We start from the raw sequence: 19,219 nt of genomic DNA, 5'->3' as shown, positions 1-19,219 counted from the left end.
AATCAAATTACCTGAGTACAGGGACATTAAGCTCCTTCAACAAGTTGGGTTAGGCTAAGTGAGAAAGCATGGTCGGTTAAAGTTATCAGTAGTATTTCAAATCCAACAGCAGCTGTACAAAGGACTTAGCCCAGGTCTGGTGTGATCAGTTAAAAACAAGATATTTTGTGAGACCAAACAGACCTAAGTGTGCAGGTGCATACAGCATGTGGGTACCTCTTTTCAGGGACAGGTTTCCCGGCTCTGTGGAGCTGAAGTCATTGATACACACATAAAGTTGGTCTTGAGGCTTGGTGCTGGGAATAGTAACCTCCTCCACAAATGTACTGGGAAATTGGCCTGAAGATAGGGGTCAGACAAACACCACATTAAAATGACAGCAGTGAATGTAACAAAAAACACCTCTCTTTAGTGTTCAACTCAAATAGTCTATAAAAGTCTTTTAAGATTTAATCGGCTAGTGAAGTACTTCCTTCTAAGTATTATTGCTTTCAGGTCTATACGGTGTCTGTGTCAGAAAGAATTAATTGCTCCTAATGTTATATTTGACATGTACAGTAATCCTAATCATTCCTGTGCAGTAAGTAAATAAGTATGATGCAGGCCCTGAGGGGCTAAAGTGAGCCAAGTGTAACATGGGTGAGAGTTTCAATGGGATGCCAGGCCACTGCAGGTACAAGGTACCAATTTACAGCTGGGTGGACTGGCAAAATGCAGATAAAATGTCTTCAAGACAGACAGGTAGCCTGAAATGGACAAACTTGGAATCAAACCCCTGTTGGTAGTCCAACTACTAAGAATTTCACAGGCAAAATCTTTAGAATCAAAGCCAGGGTACCACTGAAGATAACACTTGGAAATATAAGGCTCAATAATAATAATAATAATAATAATAATAATAATAATAAAAAAATCAAGACAGAAACTATACATAAATTTGTCACAAACAGACCCTGACTTATCCAGATAAGTCAGGACATGCCAACCAAGTACAAACCATTGGACATATATATAAAAATAAAATGTTCAAACAGTAAATAAAGCAGAACAGATGAAAAGACAAGGACCATATTTGTGTTCCAAGTCATTTAAAGAACCTTTTTTGACTTCCCCACTGCACTTTCACTCAGAGGGGCTCCCATTGTTGTCTTAAGTAATATTCAAATACTCCAAACACAACTTCCGTGAGTCAGCCAGTCAAGGGCAGAGCAGGGGAGTGATGCATACTGCTGTGCATTCCTAAAATTTAGGAAGGAAGTGGATGATGACATCTGAAACAAACAGCATACTGCTGGACGCCATTATTTGACACATTGGAGCTGGAATCCCTTGCCAAAAAATAGTACTAATAAGTATATAAAAAGTAAACTGGAAGTATACTTGAAACATACTTGTATGTACTACTTTTTGGTAAGGGATGGCACAGCTCTTGTAACACTAATGCACCTCTACTAGTAATCAGCAGTTACAGCCAAAAACCCAATCCATTATACAGCAATACAAAAGACCTCCTGACATGAGCATGCCTTTGACTCACGCACTAGCATGACCTGTGTCGTGCTGGAGTGTAAACTCGTCTTTAACTGGTGCAGACTGAATGCGAGAGGAGCGCCGGTGCGTGCTATTGCGCACAGAGAATTTTGAAATGTATGAAAAATCTTTCACACATAAATGTCATGCTACGTGGCGCGATCTAATCGCCAACACGATGGGCAGCTCGTCAAGTGGCGTAAAGAACAGAGCGAGTGGTGACGTCAGCGGATCGCATCAGAGCGCAGCTTGTCTGAACGATTATAACAATAAGTTAAATCTCTGATAAACATACTTTAACAGCTGCACACAAGAAGGAAAAAACACACAACTGTTTTACCAAGCCATGACAATGTAAACAAGACAAATAATTACCTTTTTAGGTTGTTAGGCATGTGCACGCAACAGCTAAAGCTGGAGCGGTCCTCTGTTATTCAGGAAGTGATTCAACTGTTTTCAACAGCCAATTTGCAGAGAAAATGATTAATCCGACACAAAATAATTATTTTATATACACAGCGTCCAGCGCAGAGCACGTGGCAGGCGGTAGAACAAAGAATGGCGTCCAACTGGGATCACAGCAGGTGGGATCATCACGACGACATGCGTGCTACTGTGTGAATCAAAGACTTGCTCGTGTCAGGGGGCCTAAACCAACGATTGATGCCTTGACACCTTACCTGTGACACCATCTTTGTTACCAAGCAACCAGAACTCATCCACAACGTTGAGCACCTCAATAACGTCACCAGTGAAGAGTGGCAGTTCCTCGGAGACACTCGGTAGAAACTCAAACACGGCACGCACTACTGATCCTGCTTCCATTACTCATAACCTGTGAAGGCAGATAACAGAAACATGCAGATTAGGAGCAATAGTTCACATTGTATTATATATTTAAAACTGATAAAAAAAATCTACTCATACAATCTACTCTCATAAGATATTAATGTATAAAAGATTAAAACTTTCATGAAACTAGAGTCTTTCCCAACAAGAAAACATACAAATCAGAGTGTCAGGATGTTTTCAAGAAATTAGAAAGACAAAATGAAAGGGGAACATAGAGTGTGAGAAACCTGTGACAAAAACAGGAGAAAAAGAGGATGTATATTGAAGAAGGTTGAAGGACTCATCTATCCTTGTGCTGTTTCTCATATTTCTAAGACTGAAGAAAGGATTCTGTTAGGCTGACTGAGTGAGGAAACACTTCCTTTTCCATATTTTTATGCAAGATAAGCATTTCCACCAATGATGTCATCCTTGAGGTGAGCCCCACTCTGTTCCGCTCACAGAAAAGTAATGCCTTATGCTGCGTTTACACATAGGCAAGACGCATTACAAATGTCATATTTGCGTCATTCTTGGCACATTCCTGACATTCTTAATGTGACTTAACGCATCTGAATAGGTTTCTTAATAGTGCGTGTTGGCGCATGATATTCTTGATTTTCATGGAGCATGTTTTTGGCTGTCAAAAAATCTTCCACAAATGTCACACACCACCCTCATTTTGCCTCATGTCGTGGATGTCGCAACTGAGCCTGTTGATCCGTCTTGATTAGCGGTGATCCTTAACAGAGCGTAACAGCGCTCTTCAATGACGTGCACACAATTAAACCCTGCAGCACCGCATTCAGTTTCATTGCTGCAGTATGCTGAAGGACAGTGAGGCCAAAACGACTAAAAGTTTTGTTCCAATGCTCCTCAGCACGCTCCTGCAGGTGTTCCACCTGCTGCATGTGCCTGATGTGTGGGAAAACGCGCGAGACGAGAGCCGTGTGGAGCCACACATCTGGCTCTCTCACCGTCTCCTCCTCCTTTCTGCGCCACTCCATGACACAGAGCACAACTAAACATGTAGTCACAAAGTTCTTCTGGTGTGGATTTTCAGGAGCAAACTGGAGCAATCTGAACTGTTCAGCAACTGACGGTTGGATGAATATGGGTGTGTATATGTGGAGGCAATTTGCCTCATTCACAATGTGACAGAACTTAACGATGTGCTGTTACACGCGATAGCGCGCAACAGCGCACAACATTATTCTTGAATGTGTGTAATGGTTCTTGATAACTCTCCAGAAACACGTGCCATTAATCGTAATGTGTGGTAACAGGTTGCAGCAGTTCCTGAGGACTCCTGATGCATCTGCCCCGAATCATCACATTCGTGATCAGCGGCCAAGAATGTATACTTCGTGGCATTTGTGACTTGCCATCGCTATGTGTAAACACAGCATTACATTCAGAACTGACTGGAACTCATTCAAGCAACTGCATACACATATCTTCTCACTTATTTTGCATAAAGTATTTGAAATCTGAGATTTCTGTTCAGACGGGAGGTCAAACATATGATTAAAAAAAATGTCGTTTACGCCACTATGCTGTCACACAACAGGAATTACTCTGAAAATATAATGAACTGTATAGACACATTAAAATATTGTTACTGTATTTGTACAATATGTTTATGTGAGGAAGTCTGAAAAAAAATCATATCTGTTTTGAATTGAGTAGACTATACGAGGGTAGGCTGAAAAGTTCTAAGGCTCACTATGATACAGTTAATGCATTGACTGCATCATAAGGCTCACTATGATACAGTTAATGCATTAACTGCATCATAGTGAGCCTTAGAACTTTTCAGCCTACCCTCGTATATCAAGAGGATAAAACAGATTCTGCAGTTCATTACATTTTCAGACTAATTAACAACATGAGACAGAATGGTGGCGCAAGCATTTACGTAGTGTGCTTGCATCTCAAACAGAATATCCCTGATTCAAACCTGAGAATGGTGGTGCAAGCATTTACGTAGTGTGCTTGCATCTCAAACAGAATATCCCTGATTCAAACCTGCCTTTACCCCATTCTCATATCATTTTTTCCCCAAAGAGAAAGGTTTTATGCTGGAAAATGTGTAGCATTTTCTGTGAAGGCATTTCCACATTTTATTTATGTAATTTTTTCATATTTTTACTGTATTTTTTTTTTACAAAATTATTCCCCTGCATAAAAACAACAGAATTTACAGATTTTTTTGTTTAAGCGTGTCATCCTTGATAAAGCAAAGAAATTCCAGTTGTTTATCCCAGTTCACCCTATTTTCTTGTATTACTCTCTCCGATTAGTTGTCACACATTTACAGCAGCCACAAACCAACAGTCTATTGAACATTATTAAAATTATGTTACTACACACAGCTCTGTGACAAAGTGACCAGCTGGGCACTGCAGCCACTCAAAATTACAAAAGAAAGCTGCAAGGATTAATCAATTATTAATCAACTATTAAATTAATCAATAACTATTTTGATAATTGGTTAATCATTTTGAACAATGTAAACAAATTAATCCAAATTCTCAGATTTCAGCTTCTTAAATGTGAATACTTTCTAGTTTATTTGACCAATTTCTTTACTCCTCTCTGGCATTAAACTGGATACCGTTGGCTGTGGACAAAACAAGACATTTGAAGGCATCATCCTGGGCTTTGGAAAACACTGATCACATTTTTCACCATTTTCTGGCATTTTATGGATCTAATCGATTTATTCAGTCATCTGTTTTCTCGATTATAAAAATTATGATTAGTTGCAGCCCCATTACAAAATGAGGTTGCAGTAAGCAGCAGAGGTCTGTGAAAACACACACACACACACACACACACACACACACACACACACACACACACACACACACACACACACACACACACACACACACACACACACACACACACACACACACACACACACACACACACACACACACACTATATCTGTTGCAGTTCTTGCAGTTTGTGAGCATGAGCACTCTACTGGCTCAAATCAACTTTCATGACATCCTGATTACCAACTCCTCTTCTGTGCAATAAATGATGTATACACAGTTATGTTGAGCCTCTTAAATTCTGATTGGCTGATTCAGGAAATTGTAATATTTTGTATTACTCTGTGCAGACAGACTACATAATTACCAGTGGTGATAAACACAGTAAAGGAAAAAAATGCAAAAGAGAGGAGAGGGTTGTACTTTGCCACAGTCAATGGGGCCTCTGTTAAGTGGGAGAGGGGGAGAGGAATAGGAGTCGAGCCCAGTTCAGTGTCACCGCCTCAGGTCAGGTTATCCTAGATGTGGTTTGTGGAGGTAGGGGATGGACAACAAGCAAAAAAAGAAAGAGCTCTAACTGTGAGCATGTAGCTGGCTGCAGACTTTCATAGTGAAGGTTAAGGAATTGGGCTTTGCCAAATAAAAGCCACTCTTACAGCGTAATGAAACCCAAAAAGCCAAGAGATTACCAGCAAGCTGCAAGGAGATATGGTAAAGAAACAGCAGACTGACTGCACAAATATAGTTTCTGCTCACGTTCTCGTAGGTTCATCAATTTATTACAATAGATTTATCACATTATTATTATTAATATTATTAAACACCTCAAATTTGCTGTGGCGACCCCAAGTGCAAACAAGGGAGCAGCCAAAGGGACTTACTTTACTATTAAACATTAAACATGATCAAGAATATAATTCCCTTTCCAGATAAAATAATACTAAAATGTCTTTTTCAGAAATCATCTATAAAAACGTTTTGCATTAATTTTCTTTCAGATGAAGCAGTACCCATCCAGAAGACAAATGTGTTGTGGGCTGGGGTGTTTGGCTGGCTTGGTTTTTGTCTTCTGTTTCTCCCACCAGGTGGTATGCATTCAGGACTGAGTGGCTGAGCATTAGGACCTCACCCTGAACACCTGAGGCTTGTTTTCACATGCAGGTCATCAGGACTCTCAGCTGTGGTGTATTTTGTCTTGATCAGAGATTGCTGCATTTAAACCTTGAATGCACAGTGTGTGACTGCCAGAGACTCGACCTTGTGAGCAGACGTGTGAGATCGACGTCAGGAGAACAATCTCACCATCACGGACGCAGAGACCGCTCCAGGTTTGACGCCACAGTCTGTGAAGGAGGATTGGGTGAGGTCTCACGCTCTTCAGCACACTTCCTGAGGTAATTTGGTTTTGGTGACTTTTATGAAGTAATGACAGTGGATTTGGTGTCCCTCACACCTTGTGTTAGTGAGCTGTCACGTTATGCTAATTGTCTAATCAGCTTCTGCTGCAGTGGAGATTTGAACTGAGTTGTTCCGTGCCTGCAGGGTAAGAAGCTGATGTATGGATTTAAGCCAGGAAGTGTTTGCTGATTGCGTGCACCTTTGAGTTGTGTCTCTCTGTGTGGAGTTGGACTCACCTCATGTTTTCTTTCTTCACAGACTCGGTTTGTCGCGGCCACCTGGGGGGTGTCGGCGGGGTCAAAGGTCCGAACTGCTGTGGCTCCGAACCGTTTGCGCTGTTGAGAGCGCGCCGTTTTCCACCTCACCAGACCGTGGACTTTTTTAGTTGTTTAAGCACTGCATCTCACTGTTATGTTTATTAAATTCTGTTATCCTTTGAACCGTGCTCTGCTTATTTTATGCTGGGTCCTTCAAACGCTGGGTCGGTGCTCCGACCGCGTCCGAAACATAACAGTAGTCTCTGGCCATTTAACAATGGACCAGCGGAAGCAGAGACGGTATTTTTGCCGGGAAGGCTGCAGCAGATGTTGGAGCTGATCCAGGATCAGTTGCGGGTGCTCTCCGCCCGGGTTGTGCGTGTTGGTGCGCGCATGGCGGAGTTTACAGCTTGGGTCGTGTCGCACCCCGCTGTTACGGCTGTAGCCCCGTCTCCTCCCATGCAGCTGGCTCCGACGCCTGTTGTAGCAGCCCCGGTGGTATTTAGTTTGCACGTTAAGCTGTTTGGTATAACCTGCTGTCGTTTGCAGCAGTGTGAGTGGGTTTTACTCTGTTACCACAGGGATTTTCTTATTTGGCACTTTTGCTCCCTCTGTTGGTGACAGAGTCACATTACCGGATGGAAAACAATGTTTTTCCATTCTTTGCACTTGACGATGTAGGCCAATGGTAGTTTTTTTATTGGTCTATTATCTGTTTCTTGTTTTAGTATGAGGTGTTTTTATCAGGGGTTAATTTGTTGTTTTTGTGGGTTTTTAAGCACTGTCTGTGGTCTGGTGGAGTTGAAAATGCAGGCTGTCTGGAGCATAGTTTGACCCAGGTGACTTTATGTTAGTCTGTTAGTCTTTCTTTTTTATTTCTTTTGGTTTCACCTCCCAGGGTTTGATGGGACGGTACTCTGGGGGGTGATGGGGGGGTAATTGGGTTGTTTTTTGTTTTTTTTGTTTTTGTTGTTCCCTCTCTTCTCCTCTGGCTCCAGCCGTGTGAGCCGTACGTTGTCGGCGTTGCTGGAGTGGTGCAGTTTGGTTATGCTGGGCGTTTCCCAGGTAACCTCTGCACCCGGGGGGGGGGGGGGGGTTGGGGTATTTTTTTTAAATTCCCTTTACAACCTCCAGCCTTGGCGCGCCTCTGTGCCGTTTGCCATTGGCGTTGCTGGGGTGGTGCAGTTCGGTTATGCTGGGCATTTCCCAGGTAACCTCCTTTTTTGTTACTTCCCTGTTCCACCTCCGGCTTCAGCGCGCCTTTGAGCCGTACGCCATCGGCGTAGCTGAGGTTTGGGGCAGTGGAATATACCCGCAGCTGGTGGCTGGTTTAAAAGTCGGAGGGGTGGCGCTGTCTTGTGCCGTATGCCATTACCGCTGTTCTACTCCTCCCGGTTGACGTTTGGGGTATAGTCATGGTTGGTGACACTGGACGTACTTCCAGTTTCCACTGCGCTGAGGGGGTGGGGTTGGGGTTGTTGTTTTGTTTGTATGTTTTTTTTGTTTGTTTTTCCCCCAGTTTCCGCCCTCAGGGTGTGACTGTGGTATCCTCTGGGGGGGAAAGGGCGGTGGGTCCATCTAGCCGTAGACGGCCGGGGCTGGGTCTGTTAGTCATGAGGGGGGGCGTCTCCTGGGGTTTGATGGAATGGTCCTCTGGGAGGCGCTGGGAGTCCCCGTGGGTGACTTTGGATCCCAGAGGGACCTCGGCTGTGGTTATTACTCCTGGAGCTGGCGGGATGTCCTCTGGGGGGTGTTGGTCCCTACATGTCGTCCGGGGGGGGGGGGGGGGGGGGGGTGTTAGCATTTTTTTTTTGTTTGCAAGCTTAAGTTTGGGTTGTGTTTTTTCTTTTCTCCTCTTCCCGGGGTTTGATGGGACGGTCCTCTGGGGAGGGGGGGGGGGTTGGTATGGTTGTTTGTGTTTGTCTTTTTTTTTTGTTTTATGACTGAGCAGACTTTAACACACAGTCGGAAGAAGGCTGAGTGCAGAGGTTCAAGAACTCCTGGCCAAAATTATGCAAAGTGAACAACTAAAGTAAGAGTCGACAGGAATGAACACAAAGATGCAGTCAGAGGTGGAGACTCTAACTGGTTTGCTAAATGAAACAGAGGGCAAGACCATTAAAGTCAACAAGGGATATCTCTGCACTGGAGTGTCAGCTGCGGAGCAGTCTGCTGCAGATAGGCTCAGGGTGGGAAAGGATGAGCTCCAGGATGAGAGTGATGGTCTCGGCACGGAGTTCCCTGTTGACAGAAAAGAGGCGGCTGGAAGCGTGCGTTATCCAGCTGAGGGAAGAGCTGGAGAGGCTCAACATTGAGATGATCAATGACTGCATGAAGAAATTAACATTGCAGGTGGAGCAGCTGATGATGGAGCTGTCGTCAGAGCACAGTAACGCACAGCTCCTGGAGACGGGCCTTTCCCAGCTGGATCGTCAGCACAAGGAGCTGAAAATGAAGCTGCAGGAGGTGTTTTTTGTTCCCAGCCAACATTCCAGCCATGGTCCCTGGAGGGGGGCTTTGTTTTTTCTGGCCCAGGTCCGTGTGGTCGCCGGGAGGCTTCCCGTGAAAACAGAATCTGTCTGCCATATTTAACATGTAAAAAGCAATGACATTTTGAAATGTTAAAGTTCACTGTCCTCTACTGGTGTTGAAACCATAGACTGCATATATACTGGACAAATTCTGCGTCATCCATTAGTTTTCTATGGAGAACCAGAAGAGTTGAAATGACCTCCTTTTCTGGGCATCGCCATGTTGAGAACCCCGCCTGCACTGATTCACGATGAACTCATTAATGCATAAAAGGGCGGCGTGTGGGTGGCTGAAAAAAGCCTGACCATGCCCCTTTCTTCGATTCCGAACCACTAGCTAACACACTAACCTTGGTTCGGGTATTTATTAAATCATATTTTTGGGGCCTGCGTGTGGTTCTCATAACGGTTTACTTTGCTGTAGACAGCAAAAGTAATGAGCCGTGTATTTCCTCAGTAATCATGCATTAAGTCATAGGTGTCAAACTGATTCCAGAAATGGCCAAGAGGGTGCAATAACACAACAGCGGGTGGCCGCTGCAGGCGGAACTTTGAGATACGGTCGGAGGCTACAAGAGGAGTCGCTGGACTCGGCAGCCGTCACTCAAAGCAACCACACCCACAATTACACAGAATGTTATTGCTTAAAATGTCAAACTAAGAGGTTAGAAGAAAATTCACCCCCATACAGTTGTCATGGAGGCGGAAACTATCTGTAAAGACCAAAACCGTTTTTGTACCAGGCTGTAAACATGTTTATTTCTGTTCTATAGTTGGACATTTTGACAGTGAGTCCTATGGGAAAGTGCTCTGTATTGGACCCAGCCTCAAGTGGCCAGTCAAGGAGCTACAAGAAAAATGACTTCCACTTTAGGGCCAAAACTCAGGCTTGAGTGTTGCTGCTCAGTTGAAACATATGAAACAAGTGAATTTAGTAGAACTGCGTCACGTACTGACTTAGATTTTGATGAAATGCTTGATTAGACATGGGTTATCTCTGAAATACCAGATCAATTAAAAAAAAGCAACTTTGTTTTGCTTATGTAAATTACTATAGACTTTTCGGCCACCTGCTCAACACTGACACCCGCTGGACTGATCAGGAATGTGCAGCCATATCAAATTCTGATTTTTATATTCAAAAGCTAGTCAATGCAGGATCAGTGCACTAATTCATAAGTTACTTGTCTATAAATTTCCTTATTTTTATAGGGATAAACACATATGGACTCATGCCACAAATCACAGCAATTACAGTCAAGGCTCCTATGCAGTAATAGTGAGGATTTTATAAATATTATTTATGTCAAATAACAACAGTATGGCACCAATGTTAACAGTAAAATTAAAAGAGATAATAATAAAATCATTAATATGACTAAAACAACATTCCTGAATAGATATTCAGATCTTTCTTAAAATCTGTTTCAACTTAGTTGAATGAGTGAAAAGTCCTGATCAAACAAACAGTCAACGTGCTTGGTCCAACGGAAGTCTTGATGCAGCTTGAGTTGCTGAACCATAAGCATGAACAGTCTACACAAATTCATTATAACCTACTACTTTGCACTGACAAGGATCCCATCCGCCACTTTGATTCTGTGCTACAGCTTTGTTGAAACTAATCCTTACAGCTACATCCAGCCAGACAAGCCTCTTAGTGTTACTTATGGCTCCGTCGGTGTCAGTGGCCCTTGGTGACTTTGCACTCTTGCCTGGCAGCTGACAGTAAAACTTAGTAAGGGCAAAATGGTGAAGTTCCCCAGTATTCGACAAATACAAAAACCTTTTGGTAAAATTCAGACAGCTCAGAAAGTCCCGCTTAATTCAACTGTTCATGTGTATGGTCACATTTTTTGTGTCTAGATGTGTTATATAATATGTATTTTGCAGAAAAAGTTGGATAATGATAAAATTAAAGTTCACATTTTAAAACTTTTAAAATGAGCTACTTCACGTGTAAATGGATTAGATGGCACGTTTGCTTTCACACTTGAAATTTTTCAAAGAAAATGATTTAAGGTAAAGAATTTACGAAAAGGGATAAAAACTTTTAGCACTGATGTGATATAATAACGGTTTAGATTAATTCAAACATGACTCGGCTAGTATCAATGATAATTCACTAATTAGTTTAATACTTCCCCTGAAGGCCACGATCATATTTCCAGTGCACAGTTAAAATCCCTGCAATCATTTCTTGCATGTAATCTTTTGATCCATATCTATGCACATGTTCCCAGTGCAAAAACAAAGCAGTTGCGCAATGCAAGTGCTGTTTGTAGTACAAAACTTAAAAACATTGTTAAACTTGGTCTGCTGCTTTCAGTCTATGAGTGACTCACAATGAGCACCAGATGATGACCAGTTTGTTTGAATTTGACAAAATAGGCAAAAAAAAAAAAGAATCATGTCAGGAGTAGCAGACGTGTCTGTAGATCATGTTTCAACACAAGTTGGCATTTTATGATTACAGGGGTTATCCTTTAAGAAAGTGTCCAAACAAACATCAATGTAAAAACAGACAATCCCCACAAATGTACACCCTTTTGCGTACACTGATAAACTGGCTAATAAAATGTTAACTGTTGGCTGGGAACTGGAGGTCACTTCTTGGAAAAGTACAAGCAGGAGCCTCAGGATCTCGTCACAGTATCTCTGTGCATTCAAAATGCCATCAATAAAATGCACCTGTGTTCTTCGTCCATAACAGACGCCTGCCCATACCATAACCCCACCGCCACCATGGGCCACTCGATCCACAACATTGACATCAGAAAACCGCTCACCCACATGACGCCACACACGCTGTCTACCATCTGCCCTGAACAGTGTGAACCAGGATTCATCCGTGAAGAGAACACCTCTCCAATGTGCCAAACACCAGCGAATGTGAGCATTTGCCCACTCAAGTCGGTTACGACGACGAACTGGAGTCAGGTCGAGACCCCGATGAGGACGACGAGCATGTAGATGAGCTTCCCTGAGACGGTTTCTGACAGTTTGTGCAGAAATTCTTTGGTTATGCAAACCGATTGGTTCAGCAGCTGTCGGAGTGGCTGGTCTCAGACGATCTTGGAGGTGAACATGCTGGATGTGGAGGTCCTGGGCTGGTGTGGTTACACGTGGTCTGTGGTTGTGAGGCTGGTTGGATGTACTGCCAAATTCTCTGAAACGTCTTTGGAGACGGCTTATGGTAGAGAAATGAACATTCAATACACGAGCAACAGCTCTGGTTGACATTCCTGCTGTCAGCATGCCAATTGCACGCTCCCTCAAATCTTGCGACATCTGTGGCATTGTGCTGTGTGATAGAACTGCACCTTTCAGAGTGGCCTTTTATTGTGGGCAGTCTAAGGCACACCTGTGCACTAATCATGGTGTCTAATCAGCATCTTGATATGGCACACCTGTGAGGTGGGATGGATTATCTCAGCAAAGGAGAAGTGCTCACTATCACAGATTTAGACTGGTTTGTGAACAATATTTGAGGGAAATGGTGATATTGTGTATGTGGAAAAAGTTTTAGATCTTTGAGTTCATCTCATACAAAATGGGAGCAAAACCAAAAGTGTTGCGTTTATATTTTTGTTGAGTGTTTAACCAGTTTAGTCCAATTGAGACTGAGACCTCTTTTGCAAGCAATACCTGGGCAATTCTAAAGTTTCCAATTCACCTAAACTACATGTCTTTAAATATGGGAGGAAGCTGGAGCACCTGGAGGAAACCCACGCAAGCACAGGGAGAACATGCAAACTCCACACAGAAAGGCCACAGGTGTTAATCGAACCCGTGACTGTCTTGCTGTGAGGCAACAGTGCTAACCACTAAGCTACTGCGCTGCCAGTTCCATTTTGATGGACTATTTTATCATTTAATTTAAACACAGTCATCTTTAAAAGCAAATCACTGATACAAACCCACAAATGAGTTAGAACACTTTGGTAAGTCAAATTATACAACCAACTATTAAAAAAAACTTGTGTCAGGAAGGGCAAAACTTGTGTCAACTCAACATGCAGATCCACCTAGTAAAAACAAGGGTGCAGCCAAATGGCTTTACTTTTCAGTTTATATCTCTGTGCATGTGACAAATAAAATCCTTGATATATAAGCCATTAAATTTTCAGTGGATTTTCTTACTGTGCCATACAAGCCTAATGCCCACTATATTGACAAGGGATTAAATTTCATTAACAAATGCCCAATTTCCCCAAAGACCGAATGCAGTGACTTGAGCAGTGCTTCCATCCAACAAAACAGTAAGCTATAAAGTGAACTCCTAATTGTGATATTGCAGGCTATAGCCAACTGATTTGTCACTGCTGTGAAACGTATTAAATCTTGCCACTCCCATCATTTTGAGTTGGTGGAGAAACCCTGTGTTTGTGCAAAAGCAGAGCAAACAATTCGGGTTCTGCTGACTGCTTGTGCCTTCACTGAACAGGGTCATCTAATGCCAACAACAAAGCTGCTGCCTCACTACCTGTTAATCTGCCAGGATGAGGCTCATATCAATGCACTGCCAAAGTACCACTCAGTCACTCTATTCAAATACAGGTGGAAGTGACCATCTATCATTTCAACACGCATGCATGCACACGGACTGGTAGAATCCTCTAGAGAGGGCTGGATGACAGGTGATGTCTTTTGATTCATGTTGTTTACTGGTAGCATGTGCTGTCCGGCGCTCCCAGAATGCTGAATCCACTGAAATGCTTTCACTTGAGTGTTACAAACTAAAGGGAGCCAGTGGACGGTTCTGGATATTAAACACAGTGTGCATCTGTTGTTCTTCTTTCAAGCATCTAGTCTTTGGGAAAGGGAAGGTTCTAGCTGAGGAAAAAGCATTATTTTGGCAGCTTCATTTTTGCTATTGCACCAAACAGGAGAAAATCAACCAAGAAAAACAACTCTGTAAAAATTATTTTAATTTCTGTCACGCCTATCAAATATAACTCACTGTAACAAGGACAACGGTATCTGGATCTGAAGTGAAATTTCACTTGTAACCTCTCTACCATGACATATGCATGGCTGACAGGTGTTCTTTAAGCCGGCATCAGCAAATTTGCCTTTTTACATACAGTATTTTGAAATTCTGGGACTTGGTTGATTATATCACAATGCAAATCATGTATTAAGTTAAAAATAAACTTTTACCTCCACATGTCTGGGATCTGTTTAAAAAGAGGGAGTCCAGCTATAAATTAAGAGGAACATTATTATTTGATCAATTAAAGACTCGAACTACTGTAAAAAGTCATTGTGTTTCCATAAATGGTGTAAATATTTGGAATAACTGTTCTGATAGCATTAAATTATCTGGTACCTTAGTTGGCTTTAAGAGACTTTAAAAACAGTCTAATTACTTGTTGTAGTATGAAGAATTAGGTTAAGCGCCCCTTCACACACGAATCGCACATGAAGCAGGAATCGCATGTAAAATAGTAGCTGCCTCCAATGCCTCGTACACTTGTTGCTACAACTATTTGCGCACACCAGCGGCTGAAAGACAGAGTGTGCACTGTGAGAGCCCATCGAAACCCTCTCGCAGCAGGTGTCGGCCAAATTCTAGGTGACACACACGAACATCTAGAACCGCTTGCAAGGCACTTAGAAAATGAGTGGCTATTCACACTGTTAACACGACAACAGTCAGCAGATGATCATTGTCTCGCTGGATGTGAAATTTGTCTAAGGAGCCCATGAGTGTGGCTTTGCAGACAGACACAGTGACACACTGGTGTGTGGGCTGAACTGACAGAGGGTGTGTCCGCCCACAGGAGCGGCTGTGGAGATCTGTGGATCTGGACGTCACGGCTGGGGAACACGTACTGTGTTTGGACGGACATGAACTAACAACTGCCCACTGTGACGCCTGTGTGTCTGCTTGGTGACATCACGTGGACATACATAAAAACATATATCGCTGTTGCAATGGGCTGCAGCGAGCATGCGCACGGCACACACATTGACAGGCTACCCCAGGTGATCCAGTCCGTCAGATCATAACACGCAGCGGGGGATCTGAATGTCACAACATCCACGTGAGCTCTGTTCCACATGATCCGGTGTGTGTCCTGTGGCGCACCTTCCACAAGACACGTGTGTTGAGCAGGACACGGTGTGTGGTTTTAGTTTTTACACCTGCCCGCTGGCTCGATGTTTTCGTAGTTCGCTCATATGAGCTGTTCCACCGTGAGTCACCCTGAGTTGTACTTATTCATAGTATGTGTGAATGGACCCTAACTGATGTTATTTTTTTGTTTGTTTTTGTTGGGCATTGTGCACTATTGTTACTAGGGCTGAAACGATTAATCAAGTAATTCGAATAATTTGATTACAATAAATGCAAAAAAGCTTCGTTTAAAGCTGTAGTACATATGCCAGGCCTGTAGGTGTCGCTGTAACGCTCCCACAAAAACCGGGAAGAAGACGGTAGAGCATGCCCAGAACTAATGTAAGCGCTAATCAATGTAGCAGGCGATGCTACAAGTTTACAAAGCCACATGCTGAGTAAAATAAAGCCTTTTAAGAGAAATGGTCTGTGCGGATCATCTGAAATGGACTTATTATGCAGTGAAGCAGTGTGTTTATATATATATATTTTTTTTTAAAACGTGGTTTGCTCCACTGGCTGCTCTCCACCTCCGCAGATGAAGCGAGAGGAAGCGCACTTTAAATTAATCATGTTTAACTATTTAAAAAAAATGCCTATATTCAGATTTGATAAGAGTTTTTTTTATCACCAGGCTGTAGAGTTAATTTATCAGTGCAGCTGTTGTGGAAATGTTGCACTCCACAGCCGTTTTTTCAAAGGCTTTGTTATTTGCCAAGTATCCACAGAAAACAAGGAATTTGACTTCGGTTTGAGCTGCTCTATGGCATGTAGAAATATACACTAAACACTGAATAAATCACAGTAATAAAAAGTGCAAATGAAATGTGCAATAAGAAAAAAAAAATGTCCTGTCCGCAGACTGAAGATTTCACAGAGCGCCTGGGCTTATGGTTTGGCAAAGCTCCAAAACTCTTAATAATGTGAAAAAATAATTAACTGGGAAAACAGAGAGAGGGAACATCCTAAACTTAAAAATCTGCATGATGGCACAGCGACATTGTGCCATTGCTTAGGGAGAGCCCTGCCACTACTGATATTGTTTAAAAATACAAAAGTACTTTTTTATCCGATTACTTGATTAATCGATAAAATAATCGATAGAATACTTGATTGCAAAAATACTCCATAGCTGCAGCCTTAATTGTTACCTCTGCCAAGGAGGTTATGTTTTCGGTCGTGTCTGTTGGTTGGTTGGTTGGCAGGATTACTCAAAAAATTTTTTACCAGGGGTGTATCTTGGCCTAACTTAGAAGTCATTAAATTTTGGTAATGATCCGGAACACGATCCGCATCCAGTAATTTTTTTTAAGGATTCTTTATCATTGCAGGGTAGGGCCAATTTCAACATTTTTGCATCTAACATCATGAAGACTGAAAACAAAACAAAAATTAAGTTAGAACACAACAATAATTTAGCATTTGTTTCTCCTCATTGAATAAGCTAGTTATTAGAAAATAATAATAATAAAAAAAGTGTAGTTCACGCAGTTTCTCTTTATAAATACATTTGCTGAAGATCTAAAGGTTTAACCACTGAATCTCAAACATGACAGTAGATGCGTGAAATGACGTGGAATAAGTCTCTTGGCCAAAGGGTATTCCATGTGACGTCAGTGACCCTATAGCCTTGGCATAGGTTTGCGTTCTTCGAGTGCTTCTAGTTTATGTTGTGTTGAGAAATTTTAGTTCACTGATTAATCTATATTGTCTGCAGTGTTGCCACAGTTACTTTGAAAAAGTAATCCAATTACTGATTACTGATTACTCCTTGAAAAAGTAACTTAGTTACTTTACTGATTACTCAGTTGGAAAAGTAACTTAGATTACTAGTTACTTTTCTAGTTACTTTCCCCAGCTGCCGACAACAACCCCCTGCCATCTCAACATGACAATAATACTTGTTTTGCCAAAACTCACTTTATAGTCATGCTTTCTTGACTTCAATGAAAATAAATACTTGTTTTATAAAAAGTAAAATAAAGACCTCTTTGATGACCTCATATTTAACTGTTGACATCACTGTAACAGTAAAACTTGAAATTTCTAACCTACATTGTTTATAAATGTAACTATTAATTTTTTTTTCTAATATTTAAATTCTCTCTAAACATTTTACTTGTTGAAATTATTATTTTAAGTAGTAGTAGTAGTTGTAGTAAAAAAAAAAAAAAAACGGCTTCAAAACTGGACCTTTAATCTAGGGGTGTTGTGGGGAGGCACATCCCTGCCCCACGCCCCCATTCCATCTGGATTCGCCCCTGCCTTGGCGTTTGGGCAAAAAGAATGGATAACATTTATTTACGCAGGAAAAGAAAGTTTTATTGTGTTTTCACATCATGTGGTCCTCAGAAAGAGAGTTTAGGTGTATTTGAGTGGAAAATAGTGTTAGTCGTTGACGTGCCTGACGCGTGGCGGAGGACCAGCTATTTTTAGCAGCAGATACGGAGCGGCTCAGAGAGGGAAAAAAAAGCATAAAAATGTCTTTGTAAAGCTCAGTGCATTTGTGCTGTTGTCACTGCTTTAAGAGGTGAGTGTTGTGTGGGCCGCTGAAGAGGAGGTACTGCTGGCCCACCACCACCAGAGGGCGCCCTGCCTGGAGTGCGGGCTCCAGGCACCAGAGGGCGCCGCCGCCTCACGTGAGCAGCTACGGTGACAGCTGTCACCCATCACCTGAGACAGCTGACGGCAATCATCTGTGGGGTATATCAGCAGGACGGCACCTCCACCTCATTGCCGAGATATCGTTTCTACCTACGAGGTAACGTATCAAAGCTGACGGAGTGTATCCTTTTGGATTAGTGTATAGCTTGTGGATTACTGTTCCAACGAGAGGTGGAGGTAACTTCCCTGCTGTTCGGAGTCTTGGGTGCAAACGCGCCCCCATCTAACTGTTCTTTGTTCCTCGCCAGCAGTACCAGGTCCGACACGCGGAGGCAGTGGCCACCTGGGAGTTCGGGACTTGGCGGCTCCAGTATTTCCGGGGTCCTGTGGCGGAGGAAGCCGTGTGGTTCGGGTCTTACCTTGGAGAGGCGTCTCCTATCTTCGAGCCTGCCCACACGACACTTTTGTGAATTGACTGTTGTCCATTTCGTGATTGGTTGTATTCGTTGTGCACGTTCACAACAGTAAAGCCTTGTTATTTGACTTTCTCCATTGTCCGTTCATTTGCGCCCCCTGTTGTGGGTCCGTGTACTGACACTTTCCCAACAGGATATCTCGGCCACGCCATGGATCCCGAGGGGCGTCAACCGGCTGTTGAACGGCCAATGGAAGAACAGGACGCGCAGGCGTCCGCGGGAGGGGTAATCGGTGAGTTGCAGCGGATCCTCACCGCTTTCACGACTTGGTTGGATTTCATGACTGAGCAGAACGTCCTCCTGAACCGCAGGGTGGAGGCTCTCGCCGCGCAGGTGGAAGCGCGCCCTCCGGGCGCCGCTGCGGCTCTCCCTCCCGTAGATCCTGTGCGTAACGTTGACGTTCCACTGGTTGTTCAACGACCTCTCCCTCCTTCCCCGGAAGCATACATAAGCCCTCCTGAGCCGTACGGAGGCTGTGTGGAGACGTGCGCGGATTTTCTGATGCAGTGTTCGCTCGTCTTCGCACAGCGTCCCGTTATGTACGCGACCGATGCTAGTAAAGTAGCTTATGTCATAAACCTGCTTCGCAGTGAGGCACGCGCTTGGGCTACAGCGCTCTGGGAACAGAATTCACGGCTCCTTCTGACATACGATGGGTTTGTGAGGGGGCTCAGAACCGTGTTCGATC

General features: G+C 43.1%; 1 protein-coding gene across 2 annotated transcripts in view; it reads right to left on the bottom strand.

Moving 5' to 3' along the window:
- Positions 1–19,219, bottom strand: part of dnmbp (dynamin binding protein) — a 77,105-nt gene that overhangs the window by 44,044 nt on the left and 13,842 nt on the right. For both annotated transcript variants that reach the window (XM_034194755.1, XM_034194756.1), the window contains exons 2-3: positions 2,211–2,365; positions 217–339 (exon numbers count right to left, since the gene is read on the bottom strand). In XM_034194755.1, the coding sequence (XP_034050646.1) occupies positions 217–339; positions 2,211–2,355 (268 nt within the window). In that variant the 5' untranslated portion in view covers positions 2,356–2,365. The remainder of the gene's footprint in view (positions 1–216; positions 340–2,210; positions 2,366–19,219) is intronic.

This window comes from Thalassophryne amazonica, chromosome 18, assembly GCF_902500255.1.
Source record: "Thalassophryne amazonica chromosome 18, fThaAma1.1, whole genome shotgun sequence".
Taxonomy (NCBI): domain Eukaryota; kingdom Metazoa; phylum Chordata; class Actinopteri; order Batrachoidiformes; family Batrachoididae; genus Thalassophryne; species Thalassophryne amazonica.
This window is presented reverse-complemented; position numbering and strand designations above follow the sequence as displayed.